Source organism: Onychomys torridus, chromosome 4, assembly GCF_903995425.1.
Source record: "Onychomys torridus chromosome 4, mOncTor1.1, whole genome shotgun sequence".
Taxonomy (NCBI): Eukaryota; Metazoa; Chordata; class Mammalia; order Rodentia; family Cricetidae; genus Onychomys; species Onychomys torridus.
Genome location: NC_050446.1, coordinates 79,408,332 through 79,429,723, shown reverse-complemented (window position 1 = coordinate 79,429,723; position 21,392 = coordinate 79,408,332). Strand labels below are relative to the sequence as shown.

The 21,392-nt window shown below is 39.5% G+C and overlaps 1 protein-coding gene across 2 annotated transcripts in view; it reads right to left on the bottom strand.

Annotated features, from left to right (window-relative positions):
* Positions 1–21,392, bottom strand: part of Cstf3 (cleavage stimulation factor subunit 3) — an 86,954-nt gene that overhangs the window by 4,011 nt on the left and 61,551 nt on the right. For both annotated transcript variants that reach the window (XM_036183737.1, XM_036183738.1), the window contains exons 5-17: positions 20,309–20,406; positions 18,871–18,937; positions 18,695–18,729; positions 18,488–18,614; positions 16,811–16,888; positions 15,843–16,005; positions 13,569–13,678; positions 12,968–13,084; positions 12,485–12,559; positions 5,323–5,466; positions 4,074–4,176; positions 2,501–2,570; positions 805–1,000 (exon numbers count right to left, since the gene is read on the bottom strand). In XM_036183737.1, coding sequence (XP_036039630.1) covers positions 805–1,000; positions 2,501–2,570; positions 4,074–4,176; positions 5,323–5,466; positions 12,485–12,559; positions 12,968–13,084; positions 13,569–13,678; positions 15,843–16,005; positions 16,811–16,888; positions 18,488–18,614; positions 18,695–18,729; positions 18,871–18,937; positions 20,309–20,406 — 1,383 coding nt within the window. The remainder of the gene's footprint in view (positions 1–804; positions 1,001–2,500; positions 2,571–4,073; positions 4,177–5,322; positions 5,467–12,484; positions 12,560–12,967; positions 13,085–13,568; positions 13,679–15,842; positions 16,006–16,810; positions 16,889–18,487; positions 18,615–18,694; positions 18,730–18,870; positions 18,938–20,308; positions 20,407–21,392) is intronic.

The window sequence follows — 21,392 nt, the reverse complement described above, 5'->3', positions numbered from 1 at the left end:
TTCTCAAAGTTTGTAGTCTGCTTCAGTGAGACTGAGAACAAAAGAGGGTGCTGAGGAAGAGGATGATGGCCAAGAATATCCTATTGCAGGTGATTTAAAGGACCAACCTAAGACTCAGGTGAGTTTCCCCCTTGACTTTTTTCATGCCCAGGGAACAGAAGGCCAAGAATGAGGGACCAATGGAGTTTTGCACAAAGGCTATCCTGAGGCTTCAAAACCATTTGGCTTCAGGGACTAATAGTTTTCTTATGGGTCAGTCATCTACACAGATGAGGACCACTTTTAGAGAAGCCAGTTCCCCCAGGGGCTTCGGCAGAAAGCTACGGATCTCTCAAGGAGCAGCATGCATTTGGCAATCTGTGGTTTTGTTTTGGTTGTATAGCTAACTGGCCTCCAGTTTGCAATCCTCTCTTTCCCCATTCCAGACCTAGGCTTGCTTTGTGAGGACCACCATGCCTAGCCATGTCCTTCATGGTGTCTCGACAAGAGATGCAACAGCAATTCATTTAGTTTAAGCTCCATCAAAAATATTCATAGTTGATGAGAATGTTTCAAAAAACAGATAGTAAGACTTTCTCCATCATCCATCAGACATAAGGCACCAAGTTCCAGGTACATGAAAGCATTTACTTTCTCTATCTCAAACATTTCATTTTCATTTTTTGTTACTTTTGATATTCATAACAACAAAACAGTGATTTTTTTTTTTTTGTTTTATTAGCAACATAGTAAAGAACTGATCTTAGAATGAAAATTACCCACAAACTCCTAAAACACACGTGTATCTTGGTGCTGAGTACATACCTTATAGCCCAGTGCTTTGAGTTCACTTGCAGAACAAGGATAGAGATCCATGAACTTGTATCTGTCCACCAGTAAGGCCGTTTCCTTGCCTTCATACTCCTCTCTGAACGCTGTGAACCGCCTTTTTTCCACCTTGAGTATACTAGCTAAATCACCAATATTACTTTCAAAAGCTAGAAATCGAGCCCAGATTTCTCTGTCAGAAAGTAAATATGACCAATACTTAGTCATAAAAAGTTTGTTTTAAAATAAAGATTTCCAAATAATAGAAAACCAGGATAATATAATGAATACCTGTCTTCATTAGGTTTAATAATTGTTACTTTCCCCCCATTTGTTTAATTTTATTTTTGCCTAAGTATTTGAAAGTCAAGCACAGTCACAGTACTTTACCTAAATATTTGGACATTCAAGCTCTTACACACACACATACACACACACACACACACACACACACACACACACACACCTTATCTTCCTATTTGAGGTAAATAAAAGACATCATTGTTGATGGAAAAAGAACTTAGAGTTCTATCATTTTTCCTGCATAATGTGGCTTCATCACTTTGCTTAGTGGCATAAATTATGTTGTGGAAGATTTTCTTTATCTAATGTATGAATAAAAATACATTCCAGCTGGGCAGTGGTGGCACATACCTTTAATCCCAGCACTCAAGAGCCAGGCGAAACTCTGTGAGTTCAAGGTCAGCCTGGTCTACAGAGTGAGATCCAGGACAGGTACCAAACTATACAGAGAAACCCTGTCTCGAAAAACAAAACAAAAATATTCCAAAATCCTCTATGATTGTATGATTCACTGCGACCAAACTGCACATCGCTGTTTTAATGGTCTCAGATTACTTTAAGTCATAGGCACCTAAAGTGAGATACTGGATACCTATACTGTACCAAGAACTATGGAACTCCCACACTGGTAGACATGTTTGTGATTCGGTGAGAAAGTGAGGATTAGTAAGGTGGAATTTCCCACTGTCTAGGTGGCTGAGTTGGGAACCGAAGCCAAGATGCAAATCCTTACTGTGTCGGCTGTACCACTAGACCATGTAACTCGCTCCCCAGGCAAAGCCATAGGTGGGATGTAACATCCCAGCTGTTGTGGGATATTTGATAGCACATAGACACCGAGACTGTTAATAAAGTTAACCTTGAATTGGGGGTGGAGTCAGCAATTAGCTGAGCCAAATTGGCCCTGGAGAACGTAGGGATATGGACAGTGACACATAGGGAAGAGGAGAGATTTGGATTTTTTCATGGTCTTTTTGATCTGGGAAGTGTGGAGAGAGGGTCAGCTGGTCATTCCTCCTCCTCTGTCTTGATCGATCAGGTTTTTACACTAATGTCTGAGTCCTGAGTTTTTATTGGTAATAGGACAACTTAGATAAACCCATGAACCAGCTTTCAATACAGAAGAGTCTTTGCTTTCCACTAAGGAGATACATTCCAGAATGCCAATATATTAAGTTCTAGAAATATTAAAGTAGAAAGACATAGTAAAATACTTAATAAATTATAAAAGTGTTTCAAAATAATTCTAATCATATATAAAATAAAAAGCTTAGGTGAGTTATGAAAATATTGCAAGTAGGGGAATTAGACAGAAAAGAAATTTCTCCTGAAATGCACACTCAAGCACACAGTCTTACAGCTCAGAGCTCACACACTGTGCATGACTTACCCAGACTTCTCAGGAGGAAGGCTTCCAGATGTTAAAACTCGTTCAAACAAAACTCGGGTATTATTGTCCTCTAGGATATTAAAAAAAAAAAAAAAAATTCAGTGTTAGATCAAAGAAAGCTTTATAATTCAACAATTATTTTTTATAAGCAAAACAGAACAAAACCCCAAGCTTTATCTTCAAGCTAGTCCTCACAAAAATCCAATGCAGAAAAATAACTTGTCACAACTGATTTTTACAGATGAGGAAATTTGGAGGTTCAAAATCACTGAATTTGAGAGACTGAGAGAGCAGGCCTTTATTTAATTCCAGCACTCAGGGGGCAGAGGCAGACAGATCTCTGTAAGTTCTAGACCAGCCTGGTCTACACTGTGAGTTCAGGCCAGCCAAAGATACATATTGAGACCCTTGTCTGAGACAAACAGATGCCAACCGAACCCCACTGAACTGAGTTTGGCTCACTGTTGTTGAGTAACAAAGCAGTTATTAGAAGCAAGGTCTTTTTACCTTTGACTGAGCACTGGTATATACTACAGTGCAATGCAAACTGTGATGTATGAATAAGATGTCCTATTGGCCTTTCAAAAATAATGAGAATTACACGGTACACTTAAATGAGTATATTCACTGTATCTCAATTATACTTCAATAATTTTTTTTATCCAGCAATGTAACCTATTTTTAATGTCTTAGCATACTCAATTTACTATCTGTCCATATGCAAAATAAGTCCATGAAAGATTAAATGTATTCAGCCAAAGTCATATTCACAACTTCAAGTAACATAGTATATTTTAAAACTTTTATTTTATGTGAAGTGCTTCTCCTGCATTTATCTGTGCACCACTTGCATTCAATCCCCGTGGAAGCCAGAAGAGGGCATTCGAGCCCGAGACTGAAGTTGTGAGCCTCCGTTGCTGAGTCTCACCAGGTGCTGAGACTCGAACCCAGGTCCTCTGGAAGAGCAACCTGTGCTCTTAACTACTGAGCCATCTTTCCAGCCCCATGTTTTTAAAAACGTTATTAAATCTTCCATTTTATCCTTGCTTTACTCTGAGGTTTGTTCCAAAAATCCCTTTTACTACCCCACCTAAGCTCCCCTTCTCTACCTGCTGTGCTGCTGGCTGGAAAGACGCTTTCCCTTTTCTTTATCTGGCTAACAACTGTTCATCTTCAAGACCCAACTCACATGCTTTCTGTGAACCCTTAGGATAGTGCTGTCCACACAGTGGAATGCAGTGGAATGTCATTCAAACCCCTGCTAGCCATACTAAGAGGGTATACAATTTCAGATTGTTTAATATTAAGAAACCATGGCAAGGACTGAAGAGATAGCTCAGGGGTTAAGAACACTGGCTGCTCTTCCAAAGGGCCTGGGTTTGGAAGGTCCCAGCACCTACGTGGCAGCTGAAAGCAATTTGTAACTTCAGTTCTAGAGGCTCCAATGTCCTCTTCTGACCTCTGAGGGCAATAAAGACCTGGGTACAGAGACATAACATGCAGACAACACACACAAAATAAAAATAAATAAATCTTAAAAGAAAAAACACGACAGATTCTAGAATCAGCTTACCATTGAGGTGAGAGAGATAGTCGATATAAGCCAATACATATTCTGGAATGTCTCCATATTTCTTTAGTCCCAATTCAAAAATCTTAAAGGCAACAGATTTGTCCTAGAAGTAAAGACAGTACTGGTTTCCATGAAATGCCAGACAATGTATTAAAACAAATATGAAAGCTACAGAATCTAATAGTCATGGCAGTGCACACCTATAATCCCAGCAGGAGGGACTGAGAAGCAAGAGGATTGCCACAAGTTCAAAGTCAGCTTAGCTTACATAGCAAGACACTTTCTCCAAAAAAAAAGAAAGAAAAAAAGAAAAACTTCTACATCTAAATATGACAAGACACAGAAGAACTAAAATGGAAATTAAAATCTTGTTACATAAAAATTACTAAGCATAAAATTAAGTTCAGGGCCAGTTTAGGAAATGAAGCAAGAACTTCCCTTTAAAATGAGGAAAGAAAAAAATAAATAAAAAAATATGAGAAGGGGGGGGAGGGCGCGCGGGAACCTAGAGATGTAGCTGGTGGTAGAGCACTTGCCTAGAATGCTCAAAGCCCTGAGATCAACTCTCAACACCACCATAATCAAAATAAAACAGCTAAGTAACCAGTGTTAGCATACTGTCTAAGACATATTCCATGGCTGGCTGCCAGGTTGCATTTCCTGTAATCTCAGGACTGGGGAAGTGGAAGCTGGAAGATCAAGTCTGAGACCAGCCTGACATACTTAGTAATGATGTGACTCAAAACAAAACAAAATCCAACAAACGAACAAAAACAACCAAGCTGGGAGGGGTCAGTGGTAGAACACTTGTTTGTCATGTATCAATTCCTGAGTTTGATCTCTAGCACTGACACCCCCCCCCCCCAATTCTAAGTAGAGAGCTTGTCTAAGATGTCTGAGGCCTTCTAGTATATAAACAATCAATGAAAAAAGAAAAAATTAAAAATTTGGAGTTTAATAAGGCACAAATTAGCAAGCAATTGAGCTGGATAATGTTCCACATAATTTTATGCAGATAACTTAAGATGACCTTTTAAAAACAAGCAATTAAGCTTAATTACTTAAAGTAGGGCTTTCAGAGATGAGGTCTTTGCTATGTAAATCTGGCTGGCTCAGACTCACTAAGATCTGCCTGCCTCCACCTACAGTGCTGGGGCTAAAGGAAGGTATGGGTCACCATGCCCAGCAGGACTGCTTTTCTTCTTATGAATATACTCTTCCATCTTTACATAAGCATTTCAGTAGTTACCTTACTACAGTAATATTCCATGAGTGCTGCAGTAACATAGACATGATGGCGAGTTCTGGCATCCTCTCTTGCTTTTTTAAATATCATTCTTCCAGATTTGATACCTTCTGCTCTTCTTGCAAATTTCATATACTGGATATATACCTATGAGAAAAAAATTATTTGTATTCTACACATTAGGCAGAATACAGTCCTCACAGCATCTAGTACCAGAGCACTGAGCTCTATGAACTACAGAGTAAGAATTACGTTACTTTCCCACAGGCATTAGGGATACATGCTAATTTTTATTGAGACATAATTTACATGACACAAAATTATTCTTTTTTTTTATTTTTCAAGACAGGGTTTCTCTGTGTAGGTTTGGCTGTTCTGGAACTCTCTCTGTAGACCAGACTGACCTCGAACTCAGCGACCCAACTGCCTCTGCTTCCACAGTGTTGGGATTAAAGGCGTGTACCACCACTGCCAAGCTTCTTTTTCCTATATCATCCGATGGTCATACAATAATCACTACCATTTGTAGACTATGTGAATTAAGGGGGAATTCAATCCTTATCACCACCAAAACAAACAAACAAATTAACAAGGGCTGAAGGTATGGCTCAGTGAAAGGATTGCCTAGCAATGTACAAGGTCCCACATCTGACCACTAGCACCATAAAAATTAAAAAAATAAAAGTTGGGGTCTGGGAAAATGACTCAGTAGGTATATGCACTTGCTGTACAGGGATGAGGACCTGAGTTAGAATCCCTAGGACCCACATAAAACCCGGGCTGTACATGCCTATAACCCAGTGGTGAGGGCAGGAACAGATGAACTCAGGAGCTTGCTGGCCAACCAGTCAGCATAACTCAAAAGGTGGGTTTCAGGTTCAGTGGCTGTCTCAAAGGAATGAGGTGGAAAGCTAAAGAGAAATACACTGATGCCCATTTCTGGCCTCCACCCACATGCACAGGTGTGCACACCTGCTCACACACATGAATATACATATACATATACATGCTCTACATACTCCCTCTAACCACAACCAACAAAATTTCATAGTAGAAGTCTTCACTCCCTTAGTTAGGTATATTCCAAGATCTATTTTTTTTTTTTAAACTGAGGTACCTGTGAGTGCCCATATTTCTCAGATTTCTTCCTCAGCATATCTGTTCTGGTATAGAGGAAGGCTCACTGATTTTTGTATCTTTCCACTTTGCTAAAAGTGTTTGTTCAAAGTATTTTCTGTTGGAGTCTTTAGGTTTCTTCTTATGCATAGAATCATAGGATCTACAAGTAAGGATACTCGAACTTCTTCCTTTTCTATTTTCAGCCGCTCTATTTGCTTCTCTTCTCTTGTTGCTCTAGCTAAGGAATCCAACACTACATTGAGTAAAATTGGAAGAAGTAGATACCCTGGTCTTGTTTATGACTTTAGTGGAAATACTTTGATTGTCACGTATATGTTTATCACATCAACATTATGTTTCTGGGGTTGGAAAGATGGCTCAGTGGTTAAGGGTGCCTACCACTCTTTCAGGACTCAGATCAGTTATCTCACAGTCACCTTTAACTCCCACTCAAAGGGATCCAATCAGAAGGAACCTACACTCAAGTGCACAAAATCTCTCTCTCTCTCTCTCTCTCTCTCTCTCTCTCTCTCTCTCTCTCTCACTCACACACACACACACACACACACACACACACACACACAATCTAAGCAAAAATGTTCCTTGACTTCCCAGTTTCTTCAGGACTTTTATAATAAAGAGATATTTGATTTGATTTGCTTCCTTTTAAAAAGTCCTTATTTATGTGTGTGTCTATGCACACACGTGAATGTGAGGTGGTCAGAGAACAACCGTGAGAACCGTTTCTCTCCTGACACTACGAGAGTCCTAGGGATCACAAGTTGTAAGGCTTAGTCACAAGTGTCTTTGCTTTCTGAGCCATCTCACTGCCCCTGACTTTTCATACCCTTATCCATGTAGCTTTCTTCTGATTTGTATTTTACTCTCTCTCTTGCCTCCCTTTCCCTCTTCATGTCACCATTTAAATATTGATACTTTTACCTCTCTAACACTAAAAACTACACTTCCCTCAATCAGTTCCCCCAAACCAGTCTCTGAACCTTATAGGGGACAGACCTCGATGTACAAAAATGTCTTCTAATGCCAGTTAATACCAGGACTCTTAATCTGTTACTATAGCTAGGGCATAAACAGAAGTGGACTCAGTAAAGTTAAAATAAATGAAAAGTGTGTGTGCGGGAGGAATTAAAAATAGAGGACACAGTGGTGCACTCTCTAACACAGAGAAACTCTGACAGAGAGAGAGAGAGAGAGAGAGAGAGAGAGAGAGAGAGAGAGAGAGAGAGAGAGAGATTGATTGATTCTGGGGATGTAGGACAGGATCCAGACAGAAGTACCAGTATGCTTAACCAGTGAGCCATGTCTCCAGCCCCAAAGAGTTGGTTCTTGAAAACAGAAATAACATTGATAAATCCCTATCCAAACAAAGAAAAAGATACAAATTAGTAAAATTAGATAAGAAAAATGAGATGTTATTATAGATTACAATAACAATAGAAAATCATTAGGAAGTACTTTGAAAACATATCAGAAAAAGCTGAAAATTCTAGAAGAAATTGCTAAAATCCTAGAGACATATGACCTACCAAAATTAAGAAAATATGAACAAGGGGGCTGGAGAGATGGTTCAGCACTGGCTGCTTTTCCAGAGAACCCAGGTTCAATTCTCAGCACCCACATGGCAGCTCACAACTGTCTGTAACTCCAGTTCCAGGGGATCTGACACCCTCACACAGACATACACTCAGGCATAACACCAATGCACATAAAATACAAATAAGTAAGTTATTTTTAAAAATATGAACAATAAAGTGCTTCATAACAGTCAGTGAGCCTGAAGGAAAAATAAATAGTCTCCTAACAAAGAGAAATCCAAGTTCAGATGGATTCACTGCTGAATGCTCTCAAACCTTTAAAGAACTGAAAGCAACATTCTTCAAACTATTCCATAAAGTCAATGAGGAAAGAACCCTGATATCAAAAATAGAGGACACAACAGAAAAAACAAAGACCAACCCTATAGATGTAGAATATATTCCCTGATGAACACAGCTATAAAAATTCTCAATAAAATTCTTGCAAATCAAATTCAAGAACACATAAAAAGATCATACACAATGATCAAGTTGGCTTCATTCTAGAGATGAAAGCTTGGTTCAACACATGTCAATCAATAAGTGTAATCCAGCACCTAAATAGATTTAAGGACAAAAAGAATGTGATTATATCAATACAGAAAAGCCTTCGACAAGGTTAAACTTCCTTCATGATAAAAACCCTGAAGAAAGTAGGAGTAGAATGCACATATCTCAATATAATGACTATATACAAGAAACTTAGCACCCACATTATCAGAAAGAGGGAGAAGAAGGATTGTCTCTAAATTCTGGAACAAGACTTAGTACTCACTTTCTCCAATGATCAGTCAATATAGTACCTGAAGTCTTAGCTAGAGCAGGAATACAAACAAAAGAAATAGATTTAAAAATGGAAAAGTAAAATCATCCCTTACTTGCTGGGCGTGGTGGCACATGCCTTTAATCCCAGCACTAGGGATGCAGAGGCAGGTGAGTTCTAGGCCAGCCTAGTCCAGTTCCAGGATAGCCAGGAACACATAGTAAGACCCTCAAAATAAACAACAACAACAAAGAAATTATTCCCTACTTGCCAATGAGGCAAAACTGTATTTAAAAGCTATTCCATCAGAAAACTGTTGGCTCTGATAAATATTTTCAGCAAACTATCAGGATACAAAAACCAACATAAAAATCTGTATGCTAACAAAAAAACTAGCGAAGAGATTAGGAAAAAATAGCTCATTCACAATCACTTTTTAAAAAAACAACACAAAATACTTAGGAAGAAACTTAACCAAGTTGGTGAAAGACTTGTACAAAGAAAGCTTTTATAAATATTGATGCACTACATTGAAGAGACATGAGAAGATGGATAAATGTGTATGTTCATGGATAGGCAGAATGATGATGTGCAGATAATGGTATTACTGAAAGCAATCTACAGATTCAACACAATTGCCATAAAAATTCCAATACCTTAATGTTGGGACAGGGTCCATGAAGGAAGCTATGTGAGGAAAATTCTGAGAGCTTGTGAGAAAATTCCAAGAAAAAAGACAAGAGTCTGTGGCCTCTTGCTCTTGGGATGCGCTTTTGTGGCCCTTTCAGGTGTGGCAGACAGGAGTGGGTTTGCGCATCATTTCCTGTACTTACTCAGATGGCATTTCCAAGCATGGGTGTCTTCATGACTGTGTACAGCCTGAACTCGGGTGAACTTTGCTCAGATGAGCTTACTTAACCCTCAGAATACCCCCAGAATTGAGGGTATACCAATAAATTGTCTTATGCTCTCACTAAGTTGGCTGTTTCATGGGACTTTAGTTCACCTCATTATTAGGCTCCTCTCTCCCAGGTTCACACCAACTAGAGCAATAACACCTTAATACAAGGCCTCAATTGAAACTGCCATAAGAAAACATAAGGACAGTAATTCAAGGTGTGGTACAGGCATGATCTAATTAAAAAGGACTGTAATAGCACAGAAAATAACTCCAAAACTGACAGATGGGATGATATGAAATTAATAAGCTGTCTTTTCTAGCTAGCTATACTTCAGACAAGGGCCAATATTTAGACTATATAAATAACTGCACAATTAAACACTTCCCCAACAATTGATTGTCTTCCAAACAATCAATGGAATATAGAAAACAACAATCTATATTAAATCAATGAACTGAATATGAAGTTCTTAAAAGGAGAAACCCAAATGATTATTTTTTTTCTCACAAGTATCAAACCATCCTTAGCCATCAGGAAAATGGAAATAGAAGCTCCTTGGAGATTACATGTCCCTCCAGATGGCAAGTCTACCACCAACACCAAGTAAACAGAAGACAACAACTGCGCATGGGAATGTGGGGAAGAGACACTCTCACAACTGCGCATGGGAGTGTAATGGAGTACAGTTACTATGGAAACCGAATGGCAGCTTCTCACAAACTAAGATTAGAATACTATATTACCTAGCTAGTCTACTCCTGACATATACCCCAAAGACTCTAAGTCCTACCACAGAGATAAATGCGCATCCATGTTACTGTTACTCTAGTCACAATAGAAGGGAATAGAACTACCCCAGATTTCCATCAACAGGTGAATAAATGAAAGAAATATGGTATAATCCACACAGTTGTACTCCTAGGCATTCAGAAAGTAGAGACAAGAGGATTAGTAGTTCAGGTCTATCCTCAGCCACACAATGAGCTTAACAACCTAGGCTGCATTAGACTCTATCACAACATCTCCACTCCCCAAAGCCAAAAAGAAAAAAAAAAAATGATGGTATATATACATAATGGAATTTTATTCAGCCATAAATAAAAATATAATTGTGACATCTTCAAGAAAATGGATGGAACTGAAAAGTATTATCTTAAGCAAAATAAGCCAGACTAAAAGACAAATTCCACATGTCTTCTCTCACATGTAGATCCTAAACTTTGATTTTATATACATGTATACATATGTATATATAGGAGAGATGGTGTCTTAAATTAAGGGTTTTTATTGCTGTGAAGACACACCATGACCATGGCAACTCTTATGAAAACAAACAAACAAACAAAAAAACCTCAACATTTAATTGGGGTTGCTCGCTTATAGTTTCAGAGGTTTAGTCCATTATCATCCTGGTAGGAAGCATGGTGGCAGACAAGCAGATATGGTACCGGAGAGGTAGCTGAGAGTCCTATATCTTGCAGGCAACAGGAAGTGAACTGAGACACTGGGTGGTATCCTGAGCATAAGAAACCTCAAAGCCCTCTCCCACAGTGACACACTTCCTCTAACAAGGCCATACCCACTCCAACAAAGCCCCACCTCCTAATAGTGCCACTCCCTATGAGATAATTATAGCCAATGACATTCCAACTACCACAGATGGCCCATGAAACTATAAACTCACCCATGAGAAAAGAGACAGGAGAAGGTATAAGAAATAGGATCTATGTGATATGAAAGCAGAAGGCTGCTGGGATTGGAAAGGCACCAGCTAAGGGGGAAAAGGAGATGAAATAGGGGAGTGGCAAAAATAAAGTATGCATGAAAATGCCACAGTGAAACCCTTACTTTGTATGCTTGTTTGAAAAGATTAAAAAATATGACCATTGAGTGTTATATGTAGTGGGTAGCTATTCTGTCTATGACCTTGAAGCACTGCCCCTACAGATGTAGCACGTAACTGTTCCACCTGCCCATGACCTTACATGCCCCTGGGGCATGGCCTCTCTGACCCTTAAGACCGGGGATGCATGTAAGCATCTCTCTCTTGGCTCCATCGTGGTACTTGAATGCTGGACTGATCCAGGCAGCCGGAACAGCGTTCCAGAACCTATATCAATTCTGTTCTGTACGTGAGTTTTCCCCTAATAAATCCTTTGCCCTTTAAACAGACTCCATGGATTTCTCATTATAGTTATAGAAAGACCTTTCTTTAGCTATTTCACACTGATGCAGTAAAAAAAAGAGCCAGGCAGTGGTGTCGGACACCTTTGATCCCAGCATTTGGGAGGCAGAGGCAAGGGGATCTCTTCTAGTTTGAGGCCAGCCTGGTCTACAAAGTGAGTTCCAGGACAGCTAAGGCTATTACACAGAGAAACCTTGTCTCAAACAAACCCCCCCCACCAAAAAAAAAAAAAAAACCAGAAACAAAACAAAAAACCCAAACCAATAGAGTAGAGCTCACCAACTTTTAGGAACTGGGACATAGAAGGGTATTTTTCAGGGGTGATGGAAGTGCTCTGTTTCTTTATTTGGTTTTTGGGGCAGAATCTTATAAAGTGCAGGTTATCCTTAAACTCACTATATAGTCAAAGATAACCTAGAACTCCTGATCCTTCTGTCTCCACTTCCCAAATACTGAGATTACAAGTGTGAGCCATCATGCCCAGCAGTGTTTTGATCTACTAAGACATAAGAACAATGAATCTTATTGTGTATGAATTAAATTTTTGTTGTATGAAGTCAGAGTATGATGGTAGGAAAGACAGACTTGGAAGGTTACTCACCAAGGTGGGGTCAATATCCTCAATTGCCAGAAGTCTGTTATATATACTGTGAACCTTCTCATACTTCATGCGACTCTAAGGTGGGCAGAGAAGTTAATGTAAATCTATACTCACAAACAGCAGATCTGAGCTTTAAGGAGCCCGAAAACTATACTCCTGTCCCACAACACACACACGATGGCACCTATACTGCACATAAACTTTTATGAACTTGAGCACTAAAAACTGTTTATTGTTATCATCTCTGGCTACAAAAACAAAGACGCTGCCAGAAAAACAAAATCAAAAAGCCCCAAACAAACAAACAAACAAACAAAAACCTTAATCCTGTAGTAAAATTGTAAACACCAGATGTAATCCCAGTATTCATTAGCAGGCTCAGGGAAAAGTACAAGTTTGAGTTTGAGGCCAGCATGGGACACACACACACACACACACACACACACACACACACACACACACACCCCTTTGGACTCTTCTCACCTCTTCATAATCTGCATATGCAAAATAAAGGAGCATGTTCTTCTTTAATAAAGTGCTTATGGCTCTTTCGTATATATTAGCAGCTTCATCACTAAATAATTTGGCATTGTTCATATCCTAAGAGGAAAAAAGAAGCACATCCACAACAACTTTAATGTAGTTCAAAGAGTAAAAATGAGACAGTATCCATTTTATAAGGTACTTACTAATAAAACAAATACACACTTGCATTTAAGAAAGAATTACCAAGGATTTCTTCCTGCTCTAGGCAGGAAGAGTTTCTAGGGCTCGAGCCCAGGGACCTCTACCACCCAGTTGTGCACTCCAGCAACTGTGACTTTACACTGTATTTTCATATAGACACACGTGTCACTGTACTTTCCTGAGACTATACCCACTACCTTGTCTAGGCTGTCCTCCCCACCTCCTAATAGCTCCCCTTCTACCATTTAATGTATGTGTCGCTGTATGTGTAGGTGTGTGTGATTAAACCTAGATAATACTTATACTTTATTACTAAAATTGGTGTTATATTTTTCAGTAGATCTTACTGCTAGGGCAAAGTCACAAAAGGTAAAAGAGGACAGGGAAGGATACGTACCCCCTTTTCTGCAAGCAGCTTACTTGACTGCTCCAGATACTGGGCAGCTTCGTACCAGATATCAGGGTGATGGCCCAGCACAAGCAGGCATTGTTCATAAGCAAACATGACTAAGGGAAGACAAGTACAGAACACTCAATTAAGATAAACAGCACTAACAACGGTATCACCACAAACACACATGAGATTATTAAGACACAGACATGGTCTTTACCAATTAGTGACAATTCAAAATAAAACAGTAACCTCTGATGCCATCATCCAGAGGCTGAACTGTCCAATATTCAACAGGTTACTATCTACTGGGACAGCTATATGCTGGAAAAAGAGAAAGGCACCATCAGTGCAAAAGTGAACAAGACTTCCAACATTTAAGAAGGATGTAATCTACACAGAGGATGGTTATTAAGAAAGCAAAGGCCTCTGACCACCAGACACACATACACATACGTACACACACACACACACACACACACACACACACACACACACACACGAAGAAAGAAAGCCTAAGTAACTTCATTGAGTGACTGGCATCTGGAGTCCAAAGGGGGAGAAGCTGGTCAATGAGAAGTAAGTGGGTCAGAGGGAAGAGTGGGTACAGGTTGCCAAGGATGTGACTCAGTGGTAAAGTTATTATCTGCCATGCATGTGGTTCTGGGTTTGATCCCCAGTGCCCCAAAATAGATGTAGGCAAAGAAATAGTATTTATAAAGTCCTGCATGTGAGTGAGCCTACAAGATTGAAGAATTCAGTGAAATTCCAATCCAGTAGTAAGAGTAATTTATGTGAGTCTAACTCTTCTGAAATTAAAAATTGTAAACTGAAGACAGAAGTTATATCTCTGTGATAGAGCATATGCTTAGCACGCACAAATCCACAAAGCCTAGGGTTCAATCCCTGCTACTTCTCTATCTCCATGTGTGTGTCTATGTGTGTATGTTTTGTATACATATGTAAGTAAAATGAGATAAAGCACCTGCCCCAAAATAATAAAAAACAGAATATTAAATTGTTCTTCATGGGCTGGAGAGATGGCTCAGAGGTTAAGAGCACTGGCTGTTCTTCCAGAGGTCCTGAGTTCAATTCTCAGCAACCACATGGTGGCTCAGTCATCTGTAATGAGATCTGGTGCCCCTTCTGGCCTGCAGGGATACATACAGGCAGAACATTGTATACATAATAAATAAATACATCTTTACAAAAAAAAAAAAAAGATTAAAAAAAAAATTGTTCTTCCGAATAAAGCAGAAATCAAAGCAGAATGGGCCAGAGGCAATGGAGAAATTCGTATTATACAAAGTCCAAATGGACAATAAGTAATTAAACTTCCTATTAAATAAAACTCAGTATTCTTCAGAGAAGACAAAAGAATCCAGGCTTTATAATTGTACATTTATAAAATATTTAAAGGAAAAAATTTAGCTGTTTTTTATACAGGTAACAAAACATGAAAATGTGAGCAAGAGTCAACAGTCAAAGGAAACCAATCCATGGCGGCTCACTATCTGCAGGAGTTAGTCAGTGAGGGCTGCTTTATAGCTATTGTAATCGTCACATTCATAAATCTCAAGAGGACACATTACAGGGGTTGAAGAGATGGCTCAGCAGACAAGAGCACTTGTTCTCACAGACAACCTGGGTTTGATTTCCAACACCCACATGGTAGCTCACAACTATCTATAACTCCAATTCCAGAGGATCCAATGGCCTCTTCAGGTCGCTTTGGGCACCAGGCATGTAAGTGGTACATAAGACATTCATGCAGTCAAAACATCCATACACACATACAATTAAAAATAAAAATGCACACATACACAAATACACTGCAACACATGAATCTCAACAGTGAAATTAAAATTATAAAAAGAATTTTAAATGGAATTGATAGAACTAAAAAGTACAGAATATAAAATGAACCATTTGCTGTATTAGCTCACCAGCAGATTGGATATAATCAAACAAGGGGTACGTAAACATGAGATAATGAATGAAAATCCACAAGTGGATAAGAAAAGATTTGGGAGTAAGAGACAAAGCCTCATCTGGGCATGGCAGCACATTCCTGTGACTCAGGAAGCTAAGAGGAAGATCACAAGCTGGAGGTCAGCCGAGGCTACATATCGAGCTTGAAGCCAACCTAACCTGCAGAGTAAGAGCCTGGAGTGGTGGGTGGGAGAAGCAGGAGCAGATAGCTTGAGGCAATCCATGAGGTTAGTATCAAACAGTCCAAGATACATGTAGTTGGAGTCCCATGAGGGTTACTCTTGTTACCTCTTTTCGTTATAAGGGTCTGGTCCTCTGTACGAAGAGGGTTACTCTTCTCCCACTGGATGTACTTCTTCCACATGTCTACTTGCTGAGCTTCTTGAGGAGTATTCTGAGGAGGAACTGAAGGAGCATTGCGGTCCAAGCCTTTCATTACTGTCTCATATTCCTAAGCAAACATTTAGAAATTTTTGATGAGCCTAGAACAACTCAGATATATGGGGAGCAAGTTAATCAACCTGAAATACTTCGTTTAAAATGTTTACTCTCCTACACCTAATATCACTTTGTTAATTGAGAAGACACAGGAAGAGTGTCATTAGTTCAAGGGTAGCTCAGCTATAAAGTATCAGGCCAGTCAGCACTACATAGCAAGGCTCTATTTAAAAAAACAAACAGGAAAAAACAAATACTTTTTGGACTGGGATGTAACTCCTTAGTAGAACACTTCCTAATGTGTGTCAATTCCCAGGTTAGATGATGCCCCATAACAAATACACACACTGGGTTAGTGATGCCCAGTAACATCCACAGACTCATTGGGTTAGGCGATGCCCAGTAAACAAACACACACACAACACACACACACACACACACACACACACACACACACACACACACACACACACACCCCAACACCACCAACAACAAACAAAACGAAAAAAAGGAAAAACATTTCTTCTAAATCCAACTTATATTTGTCATTCAACATAACTTAAAGAACTATTTCAATTCAAGTATGTCATTGTGCCAGGCCTTTGATCACAACACTCAAGAGACAGAAGCAAATTGATCTCTAAAAGTATGAGGCCAGGCTGGTTTGCTTAATGAGTTCCATGACAGCCATTGCTACAGATCTTGTATCCAAAAAAACAAAATTGAAAATACCAAGAGCAACATCAGCTAGGAAAGCTTTAATAATTATTTGAATGAGTCAACAACATTAAGTTAAGTAGCCTGATAGAATTTCATACCTTTGCTACCCGTCTAGCATTCATGTAGTCTCTACTTCGATCTTCAATCATTTTTTTAGCTAAATGAATATTGATACCCTGAAGAGAAAAATTATTGTTATTAATTGCTTTTTCTTTTCTTTTCTTTTTTTAAAAACAGTTTTGCATGCCAGGCAGTGGTGGCATACACCTTTAATCCCAGCACTCAGGAGGCAGAGCCAGGTGGATCTGTGAGTTCGAGGCTAGCCTGGTCTACAGAGCGAGTTCCAGGACAGCATCAAATCTACACAAAGAAACCCTGTCTCAAAAACAAACAAACAACCCCAAAAGACCAAAACAAAATAACAAACAGTTTGGCAGACTAAACGCATAGCCTCCTGCAAGCTAGGTAACTAGACAAACACTCTACCACTAAACTACAAACCCAGCCTAGGGAAAAAAAAGTTAAGTAGACTAGCACACAAGATGGTTTGGTAGGTAAAATCACTTGCCATACAAACCTGTGACCTGAGTTCCATCCCTAGAACCCAGGTAAAAGTGGACAGAAGTGACTCTACTAAGTTGTCCTCTGACCTCTACAGATCCATCAGGACATGTGTTCCTTCACCCCCACAACAATATCTACTGTGTCTATTGGGAGTGGGCCGTACAATCCTATTACTGGAAATCTTTTTACTTTATTTCTTTGGTGTGAATGGATGGATGGGTGGGTGGGTGGATGGGGTGGATGGGTGGATGGGTGGGTGGGTGGGGTGGGTGGGTATACATACTATAGCACATGCATGGAGGTCAGAGGACAGCTTGCAGCAGTGGGTTTCTCCTTTTACATTGTAGATTCTGAGTGTTGAACTCAGGCCATTAGGCATGGCAGCAAGTACTTTTACCTGCTGAACTATCTTACTGGCCAAGAATTTGTCTCTCTGTCTCTCTGTCTGTCTCTCTTAAAAAAAAAAAAAGCATACTGTTGTTTTGCCTACGTTATGCCCGTGCATCAGTGCATGGCTGGTGCCCATGGAAGCCACTAAAGAGAGCTGGATTCTCTGGAACTGGAGTTATAGATAGTTGTAAGCCAGTGTGGGTGCTGGGGATGGAACCTGGGTCCTCTGGAAGAGCATCCATGGCTCTCAACTGCTGGGGCATCTCTCTAGATTCCAACCTAGGAATTTTTATAGTCATGACATCATGAGATTCTAACGTACCTAGTCAAAGCAGTCATTAAGCAAACAAGTAATAAATGCTGTTAAGGATGTGGACAAAAGGAACAATTATATACTACTAGTGGGAACATAAATTAATTCAAATGTCAATACAGAGATTTCTTTAAAAGGCTACAAAAAGACCTACTATGACGCAGCCATACCATTCTTGGGTAGCAATCAAAAGGATTTGAAGCCAACATATCACCGAGATACTTACACATTAATGTTACTGCAGTACTATGAAAACATAAGTTCCTTTATTGGAATCAACATAAACAATGTGTCCAGGAGTATATAGTTCCATGGTAGGGCATGTCCCTCATTTGCATAAAGCTTAGGGTTTAATCCATGGTGCAGCAATCAAACACCAATAGCAGCAGGAGACTCTGTGTAACACTAACATCCAGGCACCGGACACTAGAAGGCTACACTCCCTAAGTTTCAAATAGGTAACAATTCAAATGTCCAGTCTGTAATAAACTCTGGCTTACTAATTTACCTCTTCATACTTGTTGTAGTCTCTCCAGAGTTGCTCAATGTTGATCATTGGATTAACACAACCTCGTTGATAAACTCTTCGGACAGCAGTTATTCTCTGATTTTCTGCATAAGATCCTACAGCTTCCCTGAAGTTGGATAAGAAATACTATTAATGTATTATAGCTAAATCAATTGTTTATATATTAAAAATTAAGGCAATACTTACACGCCTTTTAGAAAATTGATGTAATCCACCCAAATCTAAGAAATAAAACAAACATTAATCTTTCTTGATATTTCACATTTAAGCATATGCCCAGGTCGCATGCATACAGGGTAAGTACTCTACCACTGAGCTATATTCCCAGCCCCTGTGTATATATTTAAAAATCTGAACTCTACCTGATAGGACATAATTTCCATTCCAATTTTATCCAGCGCAAAGTCATAAGCTTGAGCCATTTTTTCTCTGAAATGAATATGAAAGATATTTTTAAAAAATTGTTATCAGCTGGGTATGGTGGCTCATGCCTGTTATCCCAAGAAGCTGTTGACTCAGGAAGCTGAGGCAGGAGCACTACCCTCAGTTCAAGGCCAGCCTGGGCTATGTAGTATACCCCATACTATTCTGAGCTACAAATACAGACCTTGTCTGAAAAAAAAAAAAAAATCAAAAACTAAAACTAAAACCTAAACTGTTATCAAAATGCATCAGAGAACATCCAAGTTAGAGTCAGTGAAGATAGGTAGGTATAAGTCATAGTTGGGAATTAACTACCAAGTAGCTGCCTAGGACATCTTTCTTTCTTTTTTTTAAGATTTATTTATTATGTAGACAGTGTTCTGCCTGCATGCCAGAAGAAGGCGCCAGATCTTATTATAGATGGTTGTGAGCCAACATGTGGTGGTTTTGAACTCAGAACCTCTAGAAGAGCAACCAATGCTCTTAACCACTGAGCCATCTCTCCAGCCTACCTTGGACATCTACAGTGGCAAATACAACTTGTACCATATAACTTGCCAAGCATGGTGCTGAGACAAGCATTAAGAAGCTTTTTGAAAAAGTTTGACAAGCCTGTCGAAAGTGCTATGGTGCTGCAAATACATAGTGTTTCAATATAGACACATTTGGATGAATTAGTTCTCAAGCAGAAGATAAATGCCAATGGCTTTCTTTAAGTACTTTTCCTCATTTCTTGGAGAATTCTGACTTTTCAAATACTTAGGTTTCTTCCCACCTGTAGCTCAGAGACAAGAGATAGTATGAGTCATGTAAAAATGACTGTGTGTCTAGAGACACATACAACCCCCAACACACACACACACACACACACACACACACACACACACACACACACACACACACACACCACACAGAGGGTTTCTTTGTTTAGCCCTGGCTGTCCTAAAACTCAATCTGTAGATCAGGCTGGCCTTGAACTCAGAGAGATACACCTGCCTCTGCCTCCTGAGTGCTAGGATTAAAGGTGTGTACCACCACTGCCCAGTCTCAATATGCATTTTTTTATTAGGAAAATTTTTATTCATTTTACATACCAATCACGGATCCCCCTATTCCCTCCTCCTGCCCCTACAGCCTTCCCCCCAACTCCCATTCCCTTCTACAAGAAGGTAAGGCCTCCCATGGGGAATCAGCACATTCAGTAGAGGCAGGTCCAAGCCTTTCCTCCTGCCTCAAGGCTGTGCGAGGTGTCCCACCATAGGTACTTGGCTCCAAAAAGCCAGGTCATGCCCCAGAGATGGATCCTGACCCTACTGCCAGGGGCCCCTTAAGCAGATCAAGCTCCACATGCATTCTTAAGACCATGTTTTCACTTACTTGTAACTTGGAAGTTTACCCTTGGTTTCTCTGACGTATGAAAGATAACACTTCCATAAATCAATGTGCAAGACCTTCATAAGGCATCTTTGAAATAGCTTTAAATGTAAGAAAATAGTATCAGCATTCAGTTAAATCAATTTCATATTTGCATAAGTGAAATAGCATATTAAAAAATAAAAACAGGTCTTTCCAAGAATTACTTTCTTACAAATAAAAGGCAAATAAAGGGGACAGAGAGTTGGCTCGGTGGTTAAGAGCACTGGCTGAAGACCTAGGTTTAATTCCCAAAATCCATATGGCAGTGTATAACTGTTTGTAACTCTAGATCCTGGGATTCAGATGCCCACTTCTGTGGGAGCCAGGAATGCATGTGGTATGCGTGCATGTACACACACACACATACACATACGCAGGCAAAACACTTATACACACAAAATAAAAAGTTCTTTAAAAGGTAAATACGGGCTGGGGATTTAGCTCAGTGGTAGAGCGCTTGCCTAGCAAGCACAAGGCTGTAGGTTCGATCCTCAGCTCAAAAAAAAAAAAAAAAGGTAAATACAATACATCCTCTTCTTTCAGTTTAGAGAATTAAAATCATGCTTATGAGTTTGTCAAGTCATTTTCTTCTTCCCAGAACCATACTATGTAAGAAAACAAATGTAGTATTTTTCTTTTCTAAACTTGTCATTAGTTTAAATTAGCATATGGAAGGAATTTCATCGAGGCATTTTCACATCTTGCTCTTATTGACCCTTGTCCCTGACTCCCAGTAGCTCTCCTGCTGCTGTCATGGCCAGTAACTAGTTTTTCTTTTCTCCTTAAATCTCCTCTTCTCTCTTGGTCCCTTTCTAGTTTGTTCTCTCTCTCTCTCTCTCTCTCTCACACACACACACACACACACACACACACACACACACACACACACATACCACCACCACCACCAAAAACAAACAAACAAAAAAAACCATGTCTAGAATCCCCATGAAATAAAAATGCATTATGAATCTGGTTTACTTTTTTAAATATTTGATATCTAGTTTCATCCACTTTCCTGCGAATGTAATGATTCCACTATGTATAT